The sequence below is a fragment of the Erythrolamprus reginae genome, chromosome 2 (assembly GCF_031021105.1).
Source record: "Erythrolamprus reginae isolate rEryReg1 chromosome 2, rEryReg1.hap1, whole genome shotgun sequence".
NCBI lineage: Eukaryota > Metazoa > Chordata > Lepidosauria > Squamata > Dipsadidae > Erythrolamprus > Erythrolamprus reginae.
Genome location: NC_091951.1, coordinates 151,212,298 through 151,237,914, shown reverse-complemented (window position 1 = coordinate 151,237,914; position 25,617 = coordinate 151,212,298). Strand labels below are relative to the sequence as shown.

At 44.6% G+C, this 25,617-nt stretch overlaps 1 protein-coding gene across 5 annotated transcripts in view; it reads left to right on the top strand.

Annotated features, from left to right (window-relative positions):
• Nucleotides 1–25,617, top strand: part of LLGL2 (LLGL scribble cell polarity complex component 2) — a 102,945-nt gene that overhangs the window by 51,853 nt on the left and 25,475 nt on the right. For all 5 annotated transcript variants that reach the window (XM_070739923.1, XM_070739919.1, XM_070739921.1 and 2 more), the window contains exons 8-14: nt 7,062–7,194; nt 8,511–8,565; nt 11,318–11,472; nt 15,492–15,709; nt 19,575–19,642; nt 23,973–24,126; nt 24,244–24,348. In XM_070739923.1, the coding sequence (XP_070596024.1) occupies nt 7,062–7,194; nt 8,511–8,565; nt 11,318–11,472; nt 15,492–15,709; nt 19,575–19,642; nt 23,973–24,126; nt 24,244–24,348 (888 nt within the window). The remainder of the gene's footprint in view (nt 1–7,061; nt 7,195–8,510; nt 8,566–11,317; nt 11,473–15,491; nt 15,710–19,574; nt 19,643–23,972; nt 24,127–24,243; nt 24,349–25,617) is intronic.

Sequence of the window (25,617 nt, the reverse complement as noted above, 5' to 3'; positions counted from 1 at the left end):
GACCATGGATTTTCCATCAACTTTGATAAAAGTCATCTCCAACCTTCCACATCCATCTTACACCTGGGATCCATTATTAATTCAGAATCCTCCCAGGTTTTTCTCTCTCCCGAGAGAAAATTCAGTATAGGGGAGTTAATTTCTTGCATTTTATCTAAACCTTCAGTATCCATAGTAACCCTGTCTTCCCTTTTGGGGAAGATGGTGTCATGCATAGGCATCATTCCCTGGGCTCGCCTTCATGCTAGGGAACTTCAGTGGCTCCTATTACCCTTTCAGAGATCGGGGCACAGCAACTCAAATCGTCGCATTGTCATCCCACCAATTGTTCGCAGATCCTTCAAGTGGTGGAAGTCTCCGGCCATGGACAAAGGATCCCCGTTCAGGTGCCCGGATCAATTTGTCATCACCACAGATGCCAGTCTATCGGGATGGGGCGCCCACGCCCAGGGGATGATAGCCCAGGGCACGTGGTCCCCGGAGGAAGCTTCCAAGCCAATCAATTGGCTAGAGTTAAGAGCCGTTTCCCTGGCTCTGAAGCATTTCTCTCCTCGCATTCCCAACCGGCACGTTCTCATTCTCACCGACAACATTGCCACAAAAAGCCATATCTGCAGACAGGGGGGCACGAGATCCAAGGCCCTCATGAGGGAGGCCCTCAAGTTAGGCCTTTGGGCGGAAAAACATCTTCGGTCGCTCCTAGCCGACCACATCTCGGGGAGCCTCAACGTCCAGGCGGATTGGCTATCTCGAGCAACGATAGACCCAGGAGAGTGGAACCTCCATCAAGACCTGTTCCATCAAATCAGCCTCAGATTCGGCCTACCAATTCTGGATCTCTTCGCGACCAATGCGAACGCCCAACTCCCTCGCTTCTTTTCCAGATTTCCATCCCCGGGAGCGGAAGCAATCAATGCCCTCCGGAGCCCATGGCCTCCAGGCCTACTTTACGCATTCCCTCCAATTCCAATTCTCCCGGACGTGATTCACAAGGTCCTCACCGAGAGGGCCCGAGTAATCTTAATCGCCCCTCATTGGCCCCGCCGGCCCTGGTTCGCGGATCTCCAACAGTTGTCCGTCCAGGACCCTTGGCGACTCCCCGTTTCGCGGGATATGCTGCGGCAGGGGGCCTCATTCCATCCAGACCCGGAGTGGTTCCACCTCACCGCCTGGCTGTTATCAGGAGAGACTTAGAACTGCGTGGTCACGACCCCGATACAGTGGAGGTCATTTTAAAGGCCAGAAGGGGTTCGACCAATCGAATCTACGACCACACGTGGTCCAAGTTTCACCAGTGGTGTCAACAGGAAGGCCTCTCTCCCCTGTGCATTCCCATACACAGAATCATTTCCTTCCTTATGCAAGGTTTCCATAAAGGACTTTCCACCAGCACCCTCCGGCGTCATCTGGCGGCCATTTCATCTGTCCTAGGGGGCCCCCGCAGACAGCCTCTCCGATCCTTCCCTGAAGTTCAGGAATTCCTCAAGGGCATAGCCAACCTCAGACCTTCCAAGGTCCACAGGTATCCATCCTGGGATTTGCCACGGGTTCTCCATTCCCTCACGCAGGCACCATACGAACCCCTAAAATCGGCGTCCCTCAGGTACCTATCCTTTAAAGTAGCATTCCTGGTGGCTATTACCTCTGCCCGACGCATTTCGGAGCTGGCTGCCCTCTCAATCAGGCAGGACCTTTGTCAATTTCATCAGGACAAGGTAGTTTTGCGACTGGACCCCACCTTCTTACCCAAGGTCAGTTCCATGTTCCACAGAACTCAGGATATTGTCCTACCTTCCTTCTGCCTCCAACGAGACCATCCCTTGGCAATTAGATGGCACACCCTGGATCTCATTAGAGCGCTGAGAATCTATATCCAACGCACAGGACCCTTTCGGAGGTCAGAAGCACTTTTTATAGCCTATCACCCCAGAGTCATGGGTGCCAAAGTGTCTTCAACAGTAATAGGCCGTTGGATCAGAGGGACTATATCTAAGGCCTATGAGTCGGCCTCCCTCTCAGTTCCAAGGAACATCACAGCGCATTCCACCAGGAGCGCAGCCACCTCGGCCGCTTGGGCGACTCAAGCCCCGTTGGAGGAGGTCTGCAAAGCAGCCACTTGGGCCTCGCCAAATTCCTTCATCAGGCACTACAAGATTGATTCTTACGCTTCAGCGGACGCTGCCTTCGGCAGAAGGGTACTCCAATCCGTTATCTCACACGATAGCAATCTAATCCCACCCTAGGGACCATCTATTGGGTATGTCCCATGTGACTGCTGGACCCGCTCCTTCAGTACGGAGAATAGGCGTTGATTGCTTACCTGAACGCCTCTTCTCGTACGGTGAGCGGGTACAGCAGTCACTTCCCGCCCTTGTATGTGTCTTCTTTACCTTCCTATAACCTTTCTTCCTCTAACAATGAGAGTTGAACACTACAGAGCTTCACAGCTGAGCCTAGTCTATGGATTCGCGAATTCTGGGGAAGGGGCGGATCCGGCAAGCTTTTTTAACACTAGGCTCAGTTCCACCGGATTGGACATGAGCAACCCATGTGACTGCTGTACCCGCTCACCGTACGAGAAGAGGCGTTCAGGTAAGCAATCAACGCCTATTTCCACATTATTATTATTATTATTATTATTACTTAGATTTGTATGCCGCCCCTCTCCGAAGACTCGGGGCGGCTCACAACATGTAAAGAACAAATCATAAGCAATCAGATAAATTTAAAATATTTAAATATTTAAAAAACCCCATATGCTAACAGTCACACACACAGACATACCATGCATAAATTAAACGTGCCCGGGGGGAGATGTTTCAGTTCCCCCATGCCTGACGGCAAAGGTGGGTTTTAAGGAGTTTACGGAAGGCAGGAAGAGTAGGGGCAGTCCTAATCTCCGGGGGGAGTTGGTTCCAGAGGGCCGGGGCCGCCACAGAGAAGGCTCTTCCCCTGGGGCCCGCCAACCGACATTGTTTAGTTGACGGGACCCGGAGAAGGCCCACTCTGTGGGACCTAATCGGTCGCTGGGATTCGTGCGGCAGGAGGCGGTCTCGGAGATATTCTGGTCCGATGCCATGAAGGGCTTTAAAGGTCATAACCAACACTTTGAATTGTGACCGGAAATTGATCGGCAACCAATGCAGACTGCGGAGTGATGGTGAAACATGGGCATACCTAGGTAGGCCCATGACTGCTCTCGCAGCTGCATTTTGCACGATCTGAAGTTTCCGAACACTTTTCAAAGGTAGCCCCATGTAGAGAGCATTACAGTAGTCGAACCTCGAGGTGATGAGGGCATGAGTGACTGTGAGCAATGAGTCCCGGTCCAGATAGGGCCGCAACTGGTGCACCAGGCGAACCTGGGCAAACGCCCCCCTCGCCACAGCTGAAAGATGTTGTTCTAATGTGAGCTGTGGATCGAGGAGGACGCCCAAGTTGCGGACCCTCTCCGAGGGGGTCAATAATTCCCCCCCCAGGGTGATGGACGGACAGATGGGATTGTCCTTGGGAGGCAGAACCCACAGCCACTCCGTCTTATCCGGGTTGAGCTTGAGTCTGTTGACACCCATCCAGGCCCCAACAGCCTCCAGGCACCGGCACATCACTTCCACCGCTTCGTTGACTGGGCATGGGGTGGAGATGTAAAGCTGGGTATCATCCGCATATTGATGATACCTCACCCCATGTCCTTGGATGATCTCGCCCAGCGGTTTCATGTAGATGTTGAATAGCAGGGGGGAGAGGACCGACCCCTGAGGTACCCCACAAGGGAGAAACCTAGGAGTCGACCTCTGGCCCCCCACTAACACCGACTGCGACCGGCCAGAGAGGTAGGAAGAGAACCACTGAAGGACAGTGCCTCCCACTCCCAACCCCTCCAGCCGGTGCAGAAGGATACCATGGTCGATGGTATCGAAAGCCGCTGAGAGGTCAAGGAGCACCAGGACAGAGGATAAACCCCTATCCCGGGCCCGCCAGAGATCATCCATCAACGCGACCAAAGCGGTTTCCGTGCTGTAACCGGCCCTGAAACCCGACTGCTGGGGACCTAGATAATCGGCTTCTTCCAAGGACCGCTGGAGCTGGAGTGCCACCACCTTCTCGACAACCTTCCCCATAAAGGGAAGGTTGGAGACTGGACGATAGTTGTTAAGTACAGCTGGGTCCAGGGAGGGCTTCTTGAGGAGGGGGCGCACAAGCGCTTCTTTATAGAGTGATGGAAAAACTCCCCTCCCCAAGGAAGCGTTGGTAATCTCCTGGGCCCAGCTCCGTGTCACCTCCCTGCTGGCCGAAACCAACCAGGAGGGACACGGATCCAGTAAACAGGTGGCGGAACTCACAGCTCCAATGGCCTTGTCCACTTCATCAGGTGTCACCAGATCAAACTCTTCCCAGACAGGTGGACAAGTACGTGCCCCAGTCACCTCGACTGACTCGTTGTCAGTCGACTCTGTTTTACAATTGGAGTCGAGGTCGGCCCGGATCTGAGCGACTTTATCAGCGAAAAACGTGTTAAACTCCTCGGCACTACTCTGCAAGGGCTCCCCAACTCCCCCCTGGTTAAGAAGGGAGCGGGTCACCCTAAACAGAGCGGCCGGGCGGGATTCCGCTGATGCAATCAAGGCGGCATGGTACGCGCATCTTGCCGCCTTGAGCGCCACTTTGTAAGTCTTAATAAAAGCTCTTACAAGTGTTCGATCGGATTCAGACCTACTCTTCCTCCATCGCTTCTCTAGACGTCTCTTTTGGCGTTTCAACTCCCGGAGCTCCTCGTTGAACCATGGGGCTCTACGGGGTCTAGCGCCATGGAGAGGTCACAAAGGCGCAATCCGGTCAAGAGCCCCCGCTGCAGCCCTGTTCTAGGCCTCCGCGAGAGACTCCGCCGAACTGTGGACGAGTGCCTCTGGAATAACCCCAAGCGCCGTCTGAAAGCCCTCTGGGTCCATCAGGCGCCTGGGGCGGAACATCTTCATTGGTTCCGCCTCCCTGCGGGGGAGGATTGGAGCCAGGAAGTCAAGCCGTAGTAGGAAATGGTCTGACCATGACAAAGGCAACACTTCTAAGCCCCTTAGTCTCAGACCATTACTCAATTGCTCGGAAAGGAATACCATGTCAGGTGCGTGCCCTCCCTCGTGAGTCGGACCCTGAACTACTTGAGTCAGGTCCACGGCTGTCATGGTGGCCTTTGATGAGAATACTGAATTTTTTTCATTAGAAGGTCACCCTTAGTAGGTCAGTTTGAAATAGAGAGTACAACCTTTCCCCAAAACTGTGGGTATGGCTCCTCTCCAAAAGTTTTCACTGACTTGTGTATAAACAGATGAAACGATTAAATCTTTCAGCAGCAGTCATATTAACTGCTCAAATTACATTTGGTTTAGCTTTTGTCTTGGGCCCACTTCTTTTGGGATGTATGACCTCTGGTGTGCCACTCAGGTAAAGCTTAGATAAGCACAGTTCTCCAATTTAAAGATGAATGAATGTGCTGTGGCTTTCATGGGTCAAGAGTCCAGGCGAGTATATGCTCTCCACCTTTGTTCTGGGGAGAACATGCAGAGTAACACATTGAGATAGTACCAGTGGGGCCAGTTCAGACTGATGGTACCTTAAGGGAAAGAGGCAGTCAGCTTTGTTAGCAGTTAGTGGCCTGCACTGGTTGCTGATTAGTTTCCGGACACAATTCAAAGTGTTGGTAATTACCTATAAAGCCCTGTATGGCATCGGACCAGAATGCCTACGGGACCGCCTTCTGGCGCACAAATCCCAGCAGCCGATTAGGTCTCACAGAGTTGGCCTTCTCCGGGTCCCGTCGACTAAACAATGTCATCTGGTGGGACCCAGGAGAAGAGCCTTCTCTGTGGCGGCCCCGGCCCTCTGGAATCAACTCCCTCTGGAGATTCGAACTGCCCCCATGCTCCTCGCCTTCCGCAAGACTCTGAAGACCTATCTATGTCACCAGGCATGGGGTAATTGATACATCCCTTTTTGGCCTTATGTGTGGTTATGATTGGGTAGCGTTGACTGTTTTTTAATTGATAGTGGGTTTTCAGCTATAGTTTTAATTATTGGATTTGTACCGCTTTGTTTATTGTTATTGTGAGCCGCCCTGAGTCTTCGGAGAGGGACGGCGTACAAATCTAAATAATAATAATAATAATAATAATAATAATAATAATAATAATAATTATTATTATTATTATTATTATTATTATTATTATTATTATTATTATTATTATTATTATTATTATGGCAGTACAACACAGCAAACAAGATCACTATGCTGGATTTCGTATTTCATCACCAGTCGGGCACTTCCCAAGCACCTAGGACTGCATGATGTAGCGGCGAATTATGTTTGCCGATCCCAGTAAAGCGGCCTTTTGCAATAGACAGATGGAGATTTTGTCAATTCTGATGGTTTTCAAATGTCCACTGAGATCCTTTGGCACTTGCCCAGTGTGCCAAGTACCACTGGGACCACTTTCACTGGCTTATGCCAGAGTCGTTGCAGCTCGATTTTTAGCTCTTTGTATTTCACTAATTTCTCTAGCTGCTTCTCCTCAATTCTGCTGTCTCCTGGGATTGCGATGTCGATGAGCCATACTTTCTTTTTCTCCACGATCACAGTGTCTGGTGTGTTATGCTTCAGAATTCGGTCAGTCTGAAGTCGGAAGTCCCACAGTAGTTTTGCTTGCTCATTTTCGACCACTTTTTCGGGCTCATGATCCCACCAGTTATTTGCCACTGGTAAATGGTAGTTCCGGCACAAGTTCCAGTGGATCATCTGTTCCTATTATTATTATTATTATTATTATTATTATTATTATTATTATTATTATTATTATTATTATTATTATTTGTGGCCTGGTTCAAAGCATTAGCTACAGGAGAAAAGATCCTGTTAACAACTTATGTGAACTCCAGATTTCCAACACATGATATTTCTATAAGGATTCAAGTAAAAGTCGGAGAAATAAAGAGAATGTGTTTTAAATACAGACATTCTGAGCAAATTGATCCTGCTGTTACTTCAGGAGGTGTCTCTTTTTTCTCTCTAGCAACTAGAGAATCTCTTCTGGATGAGGGATGGTCGTCATATCATCAGTTGCCATTATGATGGGAGTTATACACAGTGGCCAATTTCAAGTGATAACAGGCAGCCTGAGCCTTCGGAAAGCAAAGTACATTACGGTTAGTATGTGGAAAGCTGGGAAGATATACCTTTGGCATCAACTTTGATTCTTATTTTATTGGAAGTCACCTTTGGTGAAAGGTGGGGGGCATATACATTTGAAAAACAAATTCAAAGCTTGATTTTAGAAACTCTGGACCTATAAAACTGAACATAACAGATTAGCTATTCCAAGAAGGCCTGTTCGATTCAGATATAATATATGCCACCATGAGGATATAAAAAGAAAGAAAGAGAGAAGATTGTTTAGTATCTGATCGATAACATAACAATATATTGGGTAGACCTTTTATAGAGCTTTGATTTATGTTGCTCGACTTCCTCAAATGATGCAATAAAACAGTGCCACTTGATTAATTGCTACAGGGTTTATGTGTAGCATGTGTTTATCTAATTGTAGCATATGTTTACCTACAAAAAGATATTGACAAAATTGAACGGGTCCAAAGACGGGCTACAAGAATGGTGGAAGGTCTTAAGCATAAAACGTATCAGGAAAGACTTAATGAACTCAATCTGTATAGTCTGGAGGACAGAAGGAAAAGGGGGGACATGATCGAAACATTTAAATATGTTAAAGGGTTAAATAAGGTTCAGGAGGGAAGTGTTTTTAATAGGAAAGTGAACACAAGAACAAGGGGACACAATCTGAAGTTAGTTGGGGGAAAGATCAAAGGCAACATGAGAAAATATTATTTTACTGAAAGAGTAGTAGATCCTTGGAACAAACTTCCAGCAGACGTGGTAGATAAATCCACAGTAACTGAATTTAAACATGCCTGGGATAAACATATATCCATCCTAAGATAAAATACAGAAAATAGTATAAGGGCAGACTAGATGGACCATGAGGTCTTTTTCTGCCGTCAGTCTTTTATGTTTCTATGTTTCTAATTGATTCTATGACCAGAGCCAAAAGAAACACTTGTATTAAAAGAGTTGAAAAAATAGACTGCAAACCATAGAAAACAAATTATCAGAACTGCTAGACAATTTGATATTTAACAGTAATAGCGATTCTAATGATTTCAAGAAATCTTCTGGAGATAAATAGGGATGGCAGGTTTTTTGGGAATTAATGGAATTAATTTTTCACCAGAAAATATATGAAGGCTTGTTCATATGAAACAGGATTAGCTTTTCCTTTTAGCCTTTTATAAAGGCAATCTGAGTAAACATTGCTCTGCATAATTAGTTGGTGAAGCTGCCTGGCTGTGCAATTTATATGCAGTGTAAATGCTGTGTCAGCTTTACTAAAACTGAGTCTTGTAATGCAAGAATATAAAGTACAATCTTTGTAAATATTATGTTGTAGGTCCTTTCCCTTGCAAGGCCATTTCCAAAATTTACTGGCTAACCACAAAGAGTGGGTGAGTATTATGGATGAGTACATGACAATGTTGTGTGTTGTCTATCTATAGTGACTTTTTAGTTCCTGGAAGCCTGCAACTGGTTAACTAACAACAACCATTATAATAAAGATTTGTATATACCTATCAGACACAACGTTGCTGTCTCTTTTATTGAGGCTGTGGCCTTTTGTACAGGATTTATAACCTGCCTTTTGCTACAGGCTTTCCTTCTAACTATAAATAGTTGTCCTGTAGTTATTTATTTATTTATTTATTTATTGGATTTGTATGCCGCCCCTCTCCGGAGACTCGGGGCGGCTAACAGCAACAATAAAACAGTGTACAATAGTAGTCTGATGTTAGAAACAATTAAAAACCCATTAATATAAAAAAAACCAAACATACATACATACATACCATGCATAGAATTGTAAAGGCCTAGGGGGAAAGAGGATCTCAATTCCCCCATGCCGGACGGCAGAGGTGGGTTTTAAGCAGCTTATGAAAGGCAAGGAGGGTGGGCGCAATTCTAATCTTTGGGGGGAGTTGGTTCCAGAGGGCCGGGGCCGCCACAGAGAAGGCTCTTCCCCTGGGTCCCGCCAAGCGACATTCTTTAGTTGACGGGACCCGGAGAAGATCCACTCTGTGGGACCTAACTGGTCGCTGGGATTCGTGCAGCAGAAGGCGGTCCCTGAGATAATCTGGTCCGGTGCCATGAGGAGCTTTATAGGTCATAACCAACACTTTGAATTGTGACCGGAAACTGATCGGCAACCAATGCAGACTGTGGTTGGTGTAACATGGGCATATTTGGGAAAGCCCATGATTGCAGCTGCATTCTTTATAAAATTCCGTAGGCATAAAGCCATATTTCATATCATTCAGTGAAAGCCAGAATGAGAATTGTAGAAAATACAGAGCATAGAAATGACAGATAAAATCAGATAAAAGAATCTTAAATACCACTGAAAATAATAGAATGAAAGGACTCCTCTAAGTGCCTAAAATATGACAGCCAAGACGACTTTGAAGAAAGAAAGTTCTCATTAAGTTGCCACCACAAGGAACAGTTCCTCTTTAAAGGAGCTTTAGAAAAGCATTGTCTGTTTCCGTGATGTGCAAATCTGCCTTGAGGGATGAGGGAAAGAGTTGATGCTTAGGGAACAATCAGTAAGAAAAGGAGAAGACCCCAGTGTTCAACAATCAGAGAAAGAAACTGAGAAAGAATGTGTCTGAATTGATAAGGCCATTGAAAATGAGTGTGATTTGTATTTTCGGACTTGCAAGATTCTATTAATGTACAGTAGCCTTACCACAACTTAGAATTAGGTGATCTGGTCATGTTTCCGGCCTAGTTTATCATGGAGGGCTGGCAACTTCAGATATGCATATAAGTAAAGTTGCTTATTTACAGCAGTTATATACTGTAGCTGCTTCTCATAAGATTATTCTGCCCACATTTCGCCAACACTCCGCGGCCTGCACTGGTTGCTGATCAGTTTCAGGTCACAATTCAAAGTCTTGGTAATGACCTATAAAGCCCTTCATGGCATCGGACCAGAATACCTGCAGGACTGCCTTCTGCCGCACAAATCCCAGCAGCCAATCAGGTCCCACAGAGTTGGCCTTCTCCAAGTCCCGTCGACTAAACAGTGACGTTTGGCGGGACCCAGGGGAAGAGCATTCTTTGTGGCAGCCCCGGCCCTCTGGAATCAACTCCCCCCAGGGATTTGAATTGCCCCCACTCTTCCCGCCTTCCGCAAGATATTGAAGACCTATCTTATGTCGCCAGGCATGGGGGGGGGCTAACTATCTCTTCCCCCCCCCCACCTGTTTTCTCACTGTTATACATGAGAATGGTGTGATTGTGCAATAACGATTGTTTTTAATATTTATGGGTTTTAAATTTAGCTTTTTATCTAATATTGGATTTGTATTCTGTATATTGTATTATTGTTGCTGTGAGCCACCCCGAGTCTTCGGAGAGGGCCGGCATACAAATCTAATAAATAATAATAATAAAAAAAATTAAAAGCAACTCACAGCGATACATAATGACTGTATTAAAAACAAAGTGCCCTTCCAAATCAGTCATCCTCACAGCTCAATCTCCATTCTAGTCCAACGTTTGAAGGAACAGCCAAGTTTTCGCAATCCACTGGGAGATTAAAAGGTTAAGGATCTCTCAGAATCTCTGGTACGAGGCTGTTCCATGACTGACACCACTATTTAGGCCTTACAGTGTTTTTCTTGTACAGGTAATCCTCACGTTACGGCCACCATTGAGCCCAAAATTTATGTTGCTAAGTGCAACCTTTGTTAAGCAAGTTTCCTCCATTTTACGACTTTACTTGCCACAGTTTGCTAAGTGAACCACTGTATTTCTTAATAACAATGGTGAATTTGAATTCACCATTGACTTTGCTTGTCCGAAGATTGCAAAAGCTAATCGCATGTCCCCAGGACACTGCAGCTGCCATAAATGTGAGTCAGTTGCCACTCATCTGAATTTTGATCGCATCAGATAAGTGTGAAAAATGTCCATGGGTCACTTTTTTCAGTGCTGTTGTAACTTTGAACGGCCACTAAATGAATTCTTGTAAGTCAAGGACAACCTGTATTGCGTGCTTTGCTTATCCCTTGCTAATGATTTAAAGGATTTAATTCTAAAAATGGAGAGATACAGTTTTCAGTAAGGCCATTAAAAAAAAAAACTAGTTATGAAATGCTATTAAATGAAGACTCAGAACATTGTCTGTTTTCCTTTAAGGCTCCCTTTCCTCATATTCCAAGGAGGGATGCCTCGAGCCAGCTATGGTGACCGGCATAGCATTACAGTTGCTCATGGAGGTCGGCAGATTGCCTTCGACTTCACATCACGGGTGATAGACTTCTTTGTCATTGCCAATGCTGAACCATTCACAGGTATGTAGAAGGCTAAAACAGTGATCTAATATAGTGTCATTTCTGAATTCTTGGAGCCTAATTCACTAATTTGATTAGTGAGTGTCACACCATTCCTCTATATTCTTTGGAAGAACTGAATTGCTTGCCAGTTCATTTTTAGGTTCAATTACATTTAAACTCTCAGCCATGCAAGTTTTAAAAGACTGTAAAGCAACAATTAACTTGCCCATAACTCAAAAAGCGTGTTTTAGATCAGTGTCTCCCAACCTTAGCAACTTGAAGATATTTGGACTTCAACTCCCAGAATTCCCCAGCCAGCGTTTGCTGGCTGGGGAATTCTGGGAGTTGAAGTCCAGATATCTTCAGGTTGCCAAGGTTGGGAGACACTGTTTTAGATAGATACCCTGCTCCAAATACCTTTGTTGCAGAGGCACATTCTGCCTAGTATCACTTCCTTCTGCAGATAATTTTAGGTAGTGTGCCCTGGTTTTGGAATATTATTTTGTGAAGTTATCCCTATTGCCTTGTTTTGCAAACATTTAGATGCCAGGGTAGGGCACTGTTGTTCACTCAAGCACTTTCATTTTGTTTTCTGTTTTATATTCAACCTTTTATCTCACACAATAAAGTAGATAGAAAGGTTCTGTAATCTGTTCGTGGTTTTGTTTTAGGTTGCTGTCATCTGATTCTTTGTTTTGTTGTAGTATATTTCACATACAGTACATTATGCACTGACCTTACTCCATTAGCTTGCATTAAATACACAAAGTGTGTTCAACATTTAAATAGTGTTTAAAAGTATTAAATGTACATTAAAGTGAAAACAAAATGTTCAGATAAAAGAATGAAATATAAAATGCTGGGGGAAATTGATTTTAAATATTAATAGCAATTGAAAAGGCACATATCTTCCCTATTGCAATACATCGATACAACAAACCTTACTTTATTGCAATGCAGGGATTATTTCATAATGTTCTTTTTTATTATTTTTACCAATACATCAAAGATTTGTTTTTCTTAATTGCTATCTGGAACATTTAATTGTACAAAACAAATAGTTTAAAGCAGGAAGGAAATTAGATCTGTTTCTTGTACTGGTGATTGCTAAGGATTTAATGAGAGACAGACTTCAAGGTGAAAGGTCCCAAATGTCCTTTGGATTTAAGCCATCCTTTCTTCCCCTTAAGATTTGACTCCTAATTTACCAGGAAGCACTGGAGACTGATACTACTTGGGAAGGCTATCTTAAGTATCTGCAAATGAGTAAGCTTTCTTCATGTGAAGCCCTGGGCTTTTCCTTATCTTGGTCTTGCTCCATCTCTTTGGCTTTATTTCAGTTGCTTCCAGACAGAAGGAACTGTTAATGCTAAGCTCCATTCCTGTTCCTTGGGGGCGGGAGGAGAGAGAGAGAGAGAGAGAAAACACAAGCATTGAGCTCAGCTTTCTTCTGTATTGCTGCCAAAAGAGGCAGTGCAACCTCTGTCCCTTGGAAGTTCAGGGCCCTAGCGACGACGGTGCTTTGCTGACACGCTGCTGGCATGAATGACAATGTAAACCGGAACTTGCCTGCTTAATCCAGGAAATTGTTCAGTCATCTGAGGTTTCTGTGGCTTGCAGTGCCTGCTTTCTGAAGCCTTAGCCAATCTTACTTATTGTTTGTTTTGCTCAGCACTTTGAGCCCTTCGGTCACTCATTGTCCATGAGTAATATTCCTATAATTGCGTGCCTGGTGTTGGGAAGCTGTTGTGTTTATTCAGGGTCTGCGCTCTGATCACTTGGGATGGTTTCTGAAAAAAAACAGGTTGTTGGGGAGAGAGAACAAAAATGCTGGCTACTCTGCCAGTTGGAAGTAATTCTCGAGGGGAGAATATCTCTCTTTTCCATGAACGGCTCCTGTGAAGAAACAGCACTCTCTTTTAAAAAAAAAAATGTGTATTTTTATACAGTGTTTTCTGCCTGAAATGTGCCACCAGTTGTAGCCATTTCAGGTGGTTTTGTAGTTTGACTTAGCAACGCCTAACGAAGGAATGTTATCAGTAATGCTTAAGCAAATTTTACATTGCATGGATATCAGCTTACAATGCATTTTGCATGGGTGTTTTCTTGGGCCACTTTTTGCATAGAGTGGGATATGCTTTTAATGGTGAAGATGGGGGCTATAACCAGGTAGGTAGGTAGGTAGGAAGGAAGGAAGGAAGGAAGGAAAGAAAGAAAGAAAGAAAGAAAGAAAGAGAAAGAAGGAAGGAAGGAGGGAAGGAAGGAAAGAAAGGAAGGAGGGAAGGAAGGAAAGAAAGAAGGAAGGAGGGAAGGAAGGAAGGAAGGAAGGAAAGAAAAAGAAAGAAAGGAGGAAGGAGGGAAGGAAGGAAAGAAAGAGAAGGAAGGAAGGAAGGAAGGAAGGAAGGAAGGAGCCAATTTGGCACAGAAACCAGGAAAACTCACCATCTCCTGTGAACCCACACATCTGTGGTTGAGATTTGGCTGCCCAGAAAAACAGCTCATATAACCAGGCTGATTCATCTGCTGTGTGAGCCATGTCGAGCACCTTGGCCTGAAGTGACATCTCCATCTTAGTCCAGTATTGTGGGAAGTGCCAGGGTTTGCAGTGGGCAGGGGCAAACACAACCCTGTCCGGTTTGAGGAGACATTGATGAGAGGTTGGAATTCTGACTCTGATTGATGAGAAGAGAGTCTGGTTGGCCAAACATCTCCCTTTTTGTCTGGGAGACATAGGATGTGGGGCATGCCCCCCTTGGAATGAGCAAGGCAGGAATTCTGGGAGCTGAAGGGGGATGGAAATGGGGAGGGTTCCATGTGCCCAGGTAGGAGGTGGGGCTTAATCCCTGAGTCCCATTGGGATTGGGCGGCATAGATGTCAAATCAAATCAATAAATAATGAGAGGCAGCCTGGAGGGAAGTATTAGACAGAAGTTGGCATGGCTTCACTCAGATAGAGTGGCAGGTGATTTGGGCATAAAACCAGAAATTGCTTCCCAGAACAGCAGTTATGCATAGAACAGTTTGCACGTCCTATTATTATATTTCATGAAAGCAAAAATATGTGTGTATCATCAGCACTCAGGAAGAAGTCATTTGGGTGTTCCAGAAGGTTCTTATTTTGCTTATCTCCCTCCTTAAATAAATGATTTTTTGATCAGATTTCAGAAAGTACTATAAGTCCTGTATTGATTGATGACATATAGTACGAAAATGGTTAATGGTAATTTTATTTGAAAAAGTGCACTGATAAGATTACAATCCTACCCAAAAATCTTCCCTGTTTTCAGTGTAACATACTCTTTCAAATAAATGTCTGTAAAATTATAGTTTGTTAATTATAGTTTAGTTTATTGATTAATCTGTTTATATATTTGTGTCTATTGTGTTATACAGATATGTGATTTAAAGTTTTTTAATGGAAAGAAGGAAGAATTCATTCACTTTTTTAAAAAAATAAATCAAATTATGCCTGGAATTAAATATGAATACCTTTAATTAACTTTTGATTAATTTAAATGTTGCTATCTGTTTTTTTTAACATATAAATTATGTGACAATTTAAAGTTGCAGAATCCACTGTAACCTGAAAATTGTAACAACGCATTAGCTGAAAGTACATGCTGAGATTCTGGACTGGAAGCAGCAATAGCACTTAGACCTATATTACCACTTCATAGTGCTTTACAGAAATGTGTGTATAGTGATCATAGGAAAGAATCTGTGTTGCTAACTTAGGTTTTAATAGTATGTGTTTTGAGTTAAACGTAATGCTAACTTCTCCGCATATTTTTCCAAAAGCAAATTAGTAAATTCTCCAGTAGAAGTAGTATCAAAGCTATAACACAGTTCTTGTGCTCCATATAACAATTCTTGTAACTAGCCAAGTTGGTACATGTTAAGAACTTGAAATTTAACAACATAAAAATGTGCGATGCCTCTAAATCAGTATTAAATAGCCTAGACAAACCTTGTAACTAGCATTTTGAGTTTGCATCCCTCTGTGAAATGATGGTTAGAGATGATTCTCTCTTCTACAGAGTTTGATGACCCTTCCGCCATGGTGGTATTGGCAGAAGAAGAACTGGTAGTAATAGACCTGAAGTCTCCTGGCTGGCCATCTATCCAACCCCCATATCTTGCATCTCTCCACTGCTCGGCCATCACATGTTCTCACCATGTCTCCAACATTCCTCTAAAATTGTGGGAAAGGATCATCAATGTTGGGAGCAAGCAGAATGTTCAGTTTTCTAATATGGTATGACTTGCATCTCCTACTGAAATAGGGACACATTTGAAGTGGGCACACATTGTGATTGTTTCTCTCCTTGGTTAATACTGGATTTTGAATGACCTCAAATAAGGCTTTGGAGGAAAAAAAGTATTCTTGCTTCTAAGGAAATGCAGGAACCTGCTTGATTGACATTAGAGGAAAAATAAGAACACAAGATGAATTAGTGATTGTGAATAATCCTGCCATAGTGATAAAGTACTCTTTGCTAGCACTAGTATAATGTGGCAGAAGCTTGAATATAGAACTTACCTGCTATTCATTAAGGCAGCAGCATTATTTTTTACTCGAGTGGTGGTGGAGGAAGGGGGGTGGTTCACAGTATTCCTGGAAATAGGGACAATTGGTTGCCGATCAGTTTCCGGTCACAATTCAAAGTGTTGGTTATGACCTATAAAGCCCTTCATGGCACCGGACCAGATTATCTCAGGGACCGCCTTCTGCTGCACGAATCCCAGCGACCAGTTAGGTTCCACAGAATGGGTCTTCTCCGGGTCCCGTCAATCAAACAATGTCGCTTGGCGGGACCCAGAGGAAGAGCCTTCCCTGTGGCGGCTCCAGCCCTCTGGAACCAACTCCCCCCAGAGATTAGAATTGCCCCCACCCTCCTTGCCTTTTGAAAGCTGCTTAAAACCCACCTCTGCCGCCAGGCATGGGGGAACTGAGATAACTTCCCCCTAGGCCTTTACAATTTTATGCATGGTATGTGTGTATGTATGATTGGTTTTTATATAATGGGTTTTTAACTGTTTTTAGTATTGGATTTTGTTATATACTGTTTTATTGCTGTTGTTAGCCGCCCCAAGTCTGCGGAGAGGGGTGGCATACAAATCCAATAAATAAAATAAATAAATAAAATAATAAATTGTTTTAATTGGGACAGAAGCAGGGGCTTCATTTGGCCTTCTCCATAGTTCACCCAAATCAACTTTAAAATATTGCATAGCTCACCACTGAAATTATTGGTGGATAATTTTAGCCAACAAATTATCCAAGAGTTTGTTATTATGAGAAAACAAGTTTTCCCACTAACAGGTAGTCCTCGACTTAACAATCGCATGGGAGCCCCAAATTTCCATTCCTAAGACAGACAGTTGTTAAGTGAAATTTGTGCCATTTTGTGACCTTCCTTGTCACAGATATTAAGTTAACCATTCCAGTTGTTAGGTTAGTAACACGGTTGTTAAATAAATCTGGCTTTCCCATTTATTTTGTCAGAAGGTCACAAAAGATGATCACCATGACCTCAAGATATTGTAATCGTCATTAATATGAGTCCATTGGCAAGCGTCTGAATTTTGACTATGCAATGGTTGTAAATTTATTTATTTATTTATTTATTTATTTATTAGATTTGTATGCCGCCCCTCTCCGAAGACTCGGGGCGGCATGAAAAGACAATGAAAACAAATCTAATATTTAAAATAATCTTAAAAACCCCAATTTAAAGAACCACTCATACATACAAGCATACCATGTATAAATTCTATAAGCCTAGGGGGAAGGGAAATTTCAATTCCCCCATGCCTGACGATAGAGGTGGGTTTTAAGGAGTTTGCGAAAGGCAAGGAGGGTGGGGGCAACTCTGATATCTGGGGGGAGGTGGTTCCAGAGGGTCGGGGCCGCCACAGAGAAGGCTCTTCTCATGGGTCCCACCAAATGACATTGCTTAGTTCAGCGTTTCCCAACCGGTGTGCCGCGGCACAGTGGTGTGCCGCGAGACACTGTCAGGTGTGCCGCGGCGAGAGGCGGAGGAGGAGAGTGGGCGGATCGGGCGGGCAATGGGGCAGGGCGGAGAAGCCAGGGGCGCATTTGGCCGGAGGCACCGTGGGGAGGCAGGGGCAGCCGCGGCTCCCTTTACTCCTACTGCCGCATCACCCTGCCCCTGGCTTCTCCGTCCTGCCCCATTGCCTGCCCGATCTGCCCACTCTTCTCCGCCACCGCCTCCTGCCTTGGGGCGAGGAATCCGAGAATCCGGGACTGTGTGGCTTTGCGCCATGAAGAGAAAACGGCCGACTTTTCCCTGCTGCCGTTTTCTCTTCATGGCGCAAAGCCAGGGCCGCCGATAGACGGGTATTACAGGGAGTGCGCTACCGGGCCCCGGGCAAATTGGGGCCCGCAGTCAGCGGCTCCTTGCACTGAGCTCCCGCTCGCAGCTGTCCCCTGGCTCCTGCTCGATGCCACGGTTTTCGGCGCTGTCCTGCTGGGCCCCAAAGACGGAAGGCAGGAAGGAGGAGAGCTCCATTCTTCTCGCCTTTTTCCCGCCTTCCTTCTTTGGGGCACAGCAGGACAGCGCCGAAAACCGCGGCATCGAGCAGAAGCCGGGGGACAGCTGCGAGTGGGAGCCCCAGGAGGGAAGTACCGGCAGCGCCCCGCCCAGCTGAAGCTTCACTGGCGTCGGCGGCAAATGTCCTTTGTGGCCCGGTGGGAGGGGGGGGCTGCAGCGGCCGCAGGCAGTCGCAGGGAGATGGCTGCGGCGAGAGGGAGCTCCAGGCGGCGGCGAGAGGGAGCGCTCTCTCTCTCTCTCAGCTGACTGCAAGCGGGAGCCCTGACGTGGCGGTCAATTGAGAGAGAGAGAGAAAGAAAGAAAGAAAGAGAGACATATAAGAGAGGCAGAGAGAGAGAGAAAGAGAGACATAGCAAGAAAGAGAGACAGCAAGAGAGGCAGAGAAAGTGAGAGAGAAAGAGAGACATAGCAAGAGAGGCAGAGAGAGAGAAAAAGAGAGACATAGTAAGAGAGGCAGAGAGAGAGAAAAAGAAAGAGAGACATAGCAAGAGAAAAAGAGAGACTTAGCAAGAGAGGCAGAGAGAGAAAGAGAAAGAAAGAGAGACATAGCAAGAGAGACAGAGAGAGAGAGAAAGAGAGACATAGCAAGAGAGAGAGAGAGAAAGAGGGACATAGCAAGAGAGGCAGAGAAAGAGAGACAGCAAGAGAGGCAGAGAAAGAGAGACATAGCAAGAGAGGCAGAGAGAGAGAAAAAGAGAGACATAGCAAGAGAGGCAGAGAAAGAGAGACAGAGCAAGAAAGAGAGACAGCAAGAGAGGCAGAGAAAGAGAGAGAAAGAGACATAGCAAGAGAGGCAGAGAGAGAGAAAAAGAAAGAGAGACATAGCAAGAGAAAAAGAGAGACTTGGCAAGAGAGGCAGAGAGAGAGAGAAAGAGAAAGAAAGAGAGACATATAAGAGAGGCAGAGAGAGAGAGAAAGAGAGACATAGCAGGAGAGGCAGAGAGACAGAGCAAGAAAGAGAGACAGCAAGAGAGGCAGAGAAAGAGAGAGAGAAAGAGAGACATAGCAAGAGAGGCAGAGAGAGAGAAAAAGAAAGAGAGACATAGCAAGAGAAAAAGAGAGACTTAGCAAGAGAGGCAGAGAGAGAGAGAAAGAGAAGGAAAGAGATAGCAAGAGAGGCAAAGAGAAAGAAAGAGACATATAGCAAGACAGTGAAAGAGAGAGAGAAAAAAGCAAGAAAGAGATAGCAAGAGAGACAGAGAGAGAGAGCAAGGGAGAGAGAAAGACAGAGGAAGGGAAGGAGGGAGAGAGAAAGAGAGCAAAAAAGAGAGGAAGAAAGAAAGACGGATGGAGAGAGAGAAAGAAGGGAAGGAAGGAAAAGAGAGAAAGAGGGAGAAATAGAGCGAAAGGGAGGAAGAGAGAGGGTTTTTTTGTCCAAACTTTTCTTTAGCCCGCCCCCCCCCCTTTCAATGTTCCCCAGGATTTTGAAAATATGAATAATGTGCCGCGGCTCAAAAAAGGTTGGGAAACACTGCTGTAAAGACATCACTGTCCTTCACTGTTAGTGAACTCTCCTCCCATAATTTCTCTTTTCCCCTTTTCCAGCCTTGGCCAATTAATGGAGGTATCAGCAAAGCTCCAGATCCTCCCCAGCGGGATTTACTGCTTACCGGGTAGGTATAAGCTTGCCAATTCATCTTTGGCTTTTACTCTTATAGAAACAGTAACTACCTTATTCCCCTCTGCTTAGTCCGTAACAAGCAATCAATAGAAAATGAGGGCCATAACCTTTGCAGCAGTAAATGTGGTGCCAATCATTTTGGAAATGATTGTTCAGTTATTGCAGGCTTTAAATTGGCTTTCCGAACACACCGTTTTTAAAGCAACCTTTTAACATACAAGTAAACAAGTGGGCTAGGATGCTACAGGTGATCTAATCCTGCATGCTCTGCACATTAAGTAGCCTCATATTGCTGCCTTTTCTATCTGGAATTTCAAAAAGAGGCAAAAACATTTTTTAAAAGTTTTTGGGGATTCTTGTGTAAAATTACTTTGCCAGTTAAGTTAAAGAGAGATATTTGCATGCAGGGGTTGGGATATGGTAGTCCTGGAAGCCAAATGGTACTGATGCTTGGAAATAATTGCTACTGCTGTTTCTGGAATATGATACTTCTTCACTAAACCTCATAATCAATTAGGATACAAATCCATTTCTGATGTACTGTTGAAAGCTGTAAAATGGGGATAGATTAGTTCTTATCTTTGCATCACCCCAAAATTCTGTTTCATCTCACATGAAGGTGCATGGGATATACATCTGTGTAATACCAACATTTGAAAAAAACACACATTCGTGTGTTTTTTTAAATAGCTGTGGTTTATATAGATCTCCTATATCTATCCTGCAAAAATCTGGAGGGTAACGAAGAGTTACAGTTGGTTCAGGAATTTTGCAGCTGTAATTTAAGAAATAAAAATAGAGGAGTGGAACTAGAGATAGGAAAATAAATCCAGGCTCCAGTGATTTAAAGTGTTATGTAGTGATTAGATATACTAGTAACCATGGTAGGGAAGGATAGCCCAAGATTAATAAGCCAGAAGTGGACTGACAAACATTCAAATTGTTTATGGAAATTTATTTCTTTTACCTTTGATTTACTAAGTTGATCAGTGAAAGAGAAGCTACTTTAGAACACTCATTGGAAAGAAAAGTCCCTTTCCAGATAAATATTTTTGCATATACTTCAGAACTATTGGAAACAAATATGGATAGAACATAGCTGCCCTACTTTTCTTTGTCTTGGTGAACTAACAAGGAGGAACAGGCCAGCACCCTCAAAATGCTTGCTGCCAGGCCCTTGCAGTCTGATGTGACCAAGGAATATTCTGGGCAGCTGTTCTTCTTTCTGCACTAGGCAGATCAGCTATAGGTTTGGGCTATATGCCTATCTTTATAGTATAGGCCAGTGATGGTGAACCTTTTCTTCCTCGGATGCGGAAAGAGTGTGGGCGCACGCTATCGTGCATGCACAAGTGCCCACACCCATAACTCAATGCCTGGGAAGGGTGAAAACTGCTCCCCCACCAGAAACAGCCTGTTTCTCAACTTCTAGTGGGCCCAGTGGGCTTGTGTTTCACCCTCCCTGGACTCCAAATGCTACCCTGGAGCTGGGAGAGGGTAAAAACGCCCTCCCCCATCCTGCCGAACGCTCTCTGGAAGCCAAAAACGCCTCCCTAGAGCCTCTGTGTGAGCCAAATATCAGCTGGCCGACACACACATGCACGTTGGAGCTGAGCTAGGACAATGGCTCACGTGCCAGCAGATATGGCTCCACATGCCACCTGTGGCACCCGTGCCATAGGTTCGCCATCACTAGTATAGGCTCAGTATGTACTTGATGACATTCTTCCCCAGTCTGATTATCTCCAAGTGGTCTTCTTCTGCAATGACACAGATTTCTAGCCAGCATGCTGAGTGGAGATTATGGATCTGAAGTCTAAATAGTTTGGAGAGAAGAAGTACGGAGAGGCTGCCCTACAATGTTTTGCCAGAACGGCTTTGAGGTGCATGCAGAGAGAGAGAGATCAGTGTGAAAAGGGAATTTTGCATAATGAAAGTTTTTATAGGCCTACATGAATAACAAGAGGAAATTTAGATTATTTTTCTCCCATTAATACTTAATGCGTATTGACTATAACGCTTCCACCAGGCTAGCCTTGATTATGGAGTAGCCAGTCATTCAGCATCTGCCTTGCTTAGAAATCAAGAGTGATTCTGGTATAAATATCAATAGGGTTGATATTCCTGGAGGCGTCTGTAATATGGTAAATGATTTAGCTTTACTAGATAAATGATCAAAGCAATGGAAACTGCAGTTTAATGTTTCCAAATGTAAAATAATGCACTTGGGGAAAAGGAATCCTCAATCTGAGTTTTGTATTGGCAGCAAAAACCGCAGAAGAGAAGGATTTAGGGGTAGTGATTTCTGACAGTCTCAAAATGGGTGAACAGTGCAGTCAGGCGGTAGGGAAAGCAAGTAGGATGCTTGGCTGCATAGCTAGAGGTATAACAAGCAGGAAGAGGGAGATTGTGATCCCCTTATATAGAGCACTGGTGAGACCACATTTGGAATACAGTGATCCCTCGAGTTTCGCGATCTCGAGCTTCGCGAAACGCTATATCGCGATTTTCAAAAAAATATTAATTTTAAAAAAACCACTTCCGCGTTTGGCTTCGGGAGTCAGCTGGGAAGCGGCGCGGCTGTTTTATTTTTTTTGTTGAAATATTTTTATTGATTTTCTTTAAAATGACATACAAACTTACAAACATTTAACATATAATGTAGGGATGTATCATCCCTGCTCTTCTCAAAAGTATAATTGCAGATACAGAAAAAGGAATACACTATTGAATATCTAATTCAATACAGTACTACTAATACAAAAATTATCTAGTGAGAAAATTTAATGTCATATAAAAATTTCTAATTAATTTCAAGTCAAGAAAAATCTTTAAGAAAAACAAATTTCTATTCTATCTATATAAACTAGGTCTAATATAAATCTTAATAAGGAAAATCATCTAAGATATCTATACTTATTGCTACTCTTCTTTCTTTATTTTTTTATTCTTATCTATCCATTCATAAACAGGGAAGCGGCGCGGCTGTTTTAAAAGGTCGCAGCCAGCCTGGGGGGATTCCCAGCACCCCCCCGAACCCCCAACCTGGGTTCGGGGGGGTGCTGGGAAGCCCCCCAGGCCGGCTGCGACCCTTTAAAACAGCCGCGCCGCTTCCCAGCTGAGTCCTGAAGCCAAACGCCAAAGGCGAACTTCCGCGTTTGGCTTCAGGACTCAGCTGGGAAGCGGCGCGGCTGTTTTAAAAGGTCGCAGCCGGCCTGGGGGGCTTCCCAGCACCTCCCCGAACCCCCAACCTGGGTTCGGGGGGGTGCTGGGAAGCCCCCCAGGCCGGCTGCGACCCTTTAAAACAGCCGCGCCGCTTCCCAGCTGAGTCCTGAAGCCAAACGCCAAAGGCGAACTTCCGCGTTTGGCTTCAGGACTCAGCTGGGAAGCGGCGCGGCTGTTTTAAAAGGTCGCAGCCGACCTGGGGGGCTTCCCAGAACCCCCCCGAACCCCCAACCTGGGTCTTCCCGGCCGCCCACGCAAAGGGGAAACCCCGGCTCCTCGCTGATGCCCGCCGCTCGCCCGCCCACCAGCAAGAGGGGGAAGACCCAGGGAAGGTTCCTTCGGCCGCCCAGCAGCTGATCTGCTCGGTAGCGCAGCAGCAGCGAGTAGCCGAATCGGGGTTTCCCCTTTGCGTGGGCGGCGGGGAACGCAAACTCCACCATCTACGCATGCGCGGCCATAGAAAAAAAAGGGCGCGCATGTGCAGATGGTGTTTTTACTTCCGCAACCCTACATCGCGAAAAATCGATTATCGCGAGGGGTCTTGGAACGGAACCCTCGCGATAATAGAGGGATCACTGTACTGTGTTCAGTTCTGGAGACCTCACCTACAAAAAGATATTGACAAAATTGAACGGGTCCAAAGATGGGCTACAAGAATGGTAGCATAAAACGTATCAGGAAAGACTTAATGAACTCAATCTGTGTAGTCTGGAGGATAGAAGGAAAAGGGGGGACATGATCGAAACATTTAAATATGTTAAAGGGCTAAATAAGGTCCAGGAGGGAAGTGTTTTTAATAGGAAAGTGAACACAAGAACAAGGGGACACAATCTGAAGTTAGTTGGGGGAAAGGTCAAAAGCAACATGAGAAAATATTATTTTACTGAAAGAGTAGTAGATGCTTGGAACAAACTTCCAGCAGACGTGGTAGATAAATCCACAGTAACTGAATTTAAACATGCCTGGGATAAACATATATCCATCCTAAGATAAAATACAGAAAATAGTATAAGGGCAGACTAGATGGACCATGAGGCCTTTTTCTGCAGTCAATGTTCTATGTTTCTATGTAACCTGCCTTTCTGCTTTGGGCTCAGGCACGAGGATGGCACAGTGCGCTTCTGGAATGCATCTGGCGTGTGTCTAAGCCTCCTGTATAAACTGAGCACAGTGAAGGTGTTTCTCACTGATGCAGATCTCAATGACAATATGAACCAGCTGGGAGAGGATGAGTGGCCTCCACTGCGCAAGGTAAGCCGCTCTAACCTGCAGAAGCCAAAGCTTGTTTGTATTACGTACTTTCAAAGAAGTGTTCTTTGCAACTATTTTTGTACTCAGGTGTGTTGGCTTCTTTCTCTGCTGCTTTAGGTTGGCTCCTTTGACCCTTACAGCGATGACCCCAGACTTGGAATCCAGAAGATCTTCTTATGCAAATACAGTGGTTACTTAGCTGTAGCAGGGACAGCAGGACAGGTACTAATAGGATGAATAAATGTATCCAAGGGATTTGTATGGGCTATTGTAGCTTAGAGACCTGTGCTTTCACACTGATACAATTATCCTTAATTAGACAGATCTGTTAGATCGACTCTGTTATCCTAACAATTTCAGGGTTGGGGGAATTGGATACAATCCAGCCTACTCAGATATTGTGTTCTTTCTGTGCTAATTCTGGCTAAGTGGATTCTCAGACAATGGTCTCTTCACTGCACAGTGGGGAAATCATTTCCAAACTCTAGCAAAGCCATATCCCTTCAGCAGTCCTTCTGCATGCAGTACACAAGTTTTGTTCCCAAATACAGCTAATCCTCCCTTAATGACCCCATTTATGACCAGAATATTCATTACTAAACAATGCAGTTATTAGATGAAATTGTTGAATGAAATTGAATGAATGAAATTGTTGAATGAAATGAAAAATGAAATTAGATGAAATCTAATTGTTATTAGATCAATTACATGAATTGATCGCTTATCAACAGCAGTTCTGGTAATCCTGGCTGTGGTTCACTAGGCTAGGACTATGTCATTGTTAGGTCAGGACCTCACACTTATCCTGCCCTGCCCTGCTCATTTCCTCTTCTGCTCCCTTTCCCAAACCTGTCTCCCCTAAATCTCTATCCTTTTTGACCTCTCTGCACTCCATTTTTGCTGCCCCTGCCATTCCCCCCCCCCCAGTACTTGTTGACTTTTGTGAAAACCAAACTAAGGAAATAAAATAAAAAGTATGTAGTCAGACCAAAATATGAAACGTGATAGTGAATCCCAACACAGACACCACACAATCAACCAGAGACTCCATCCAGACAGGCCCAAAATGTGGGAGAAGATTCAAGCCTTTAATGTCCTCCAGAACACAATCAAGATGAGAGTTTTCAGGAGAATTACATTCCAGAGGGCAGGCACCGTGAGAATGGAGGCACTCTTCCACAATTTATTTATTAGATTTGTATGCCGCCCCTCTCTGTAGACTCGGGGCAGCTCACAGCAACAATAAAACAATGTACAACAAATCTAATAACTTTAAAAAACCCACTAAAAACCCTATTATTAAAAGCAAACACACACGCAAACATACCATGCATAAACTGTAGATGGCAGTTTTGAATCAAAGAAATCCAAAAAAGATGAACTAGGGCAGATGCCACAGGAGATGGCAATGAAAATATTATTTTTTTCAAATATTTTTATTGATTTTCTTAAAACAGACAAAACTAACAAACATACATTTAACATAAAGAT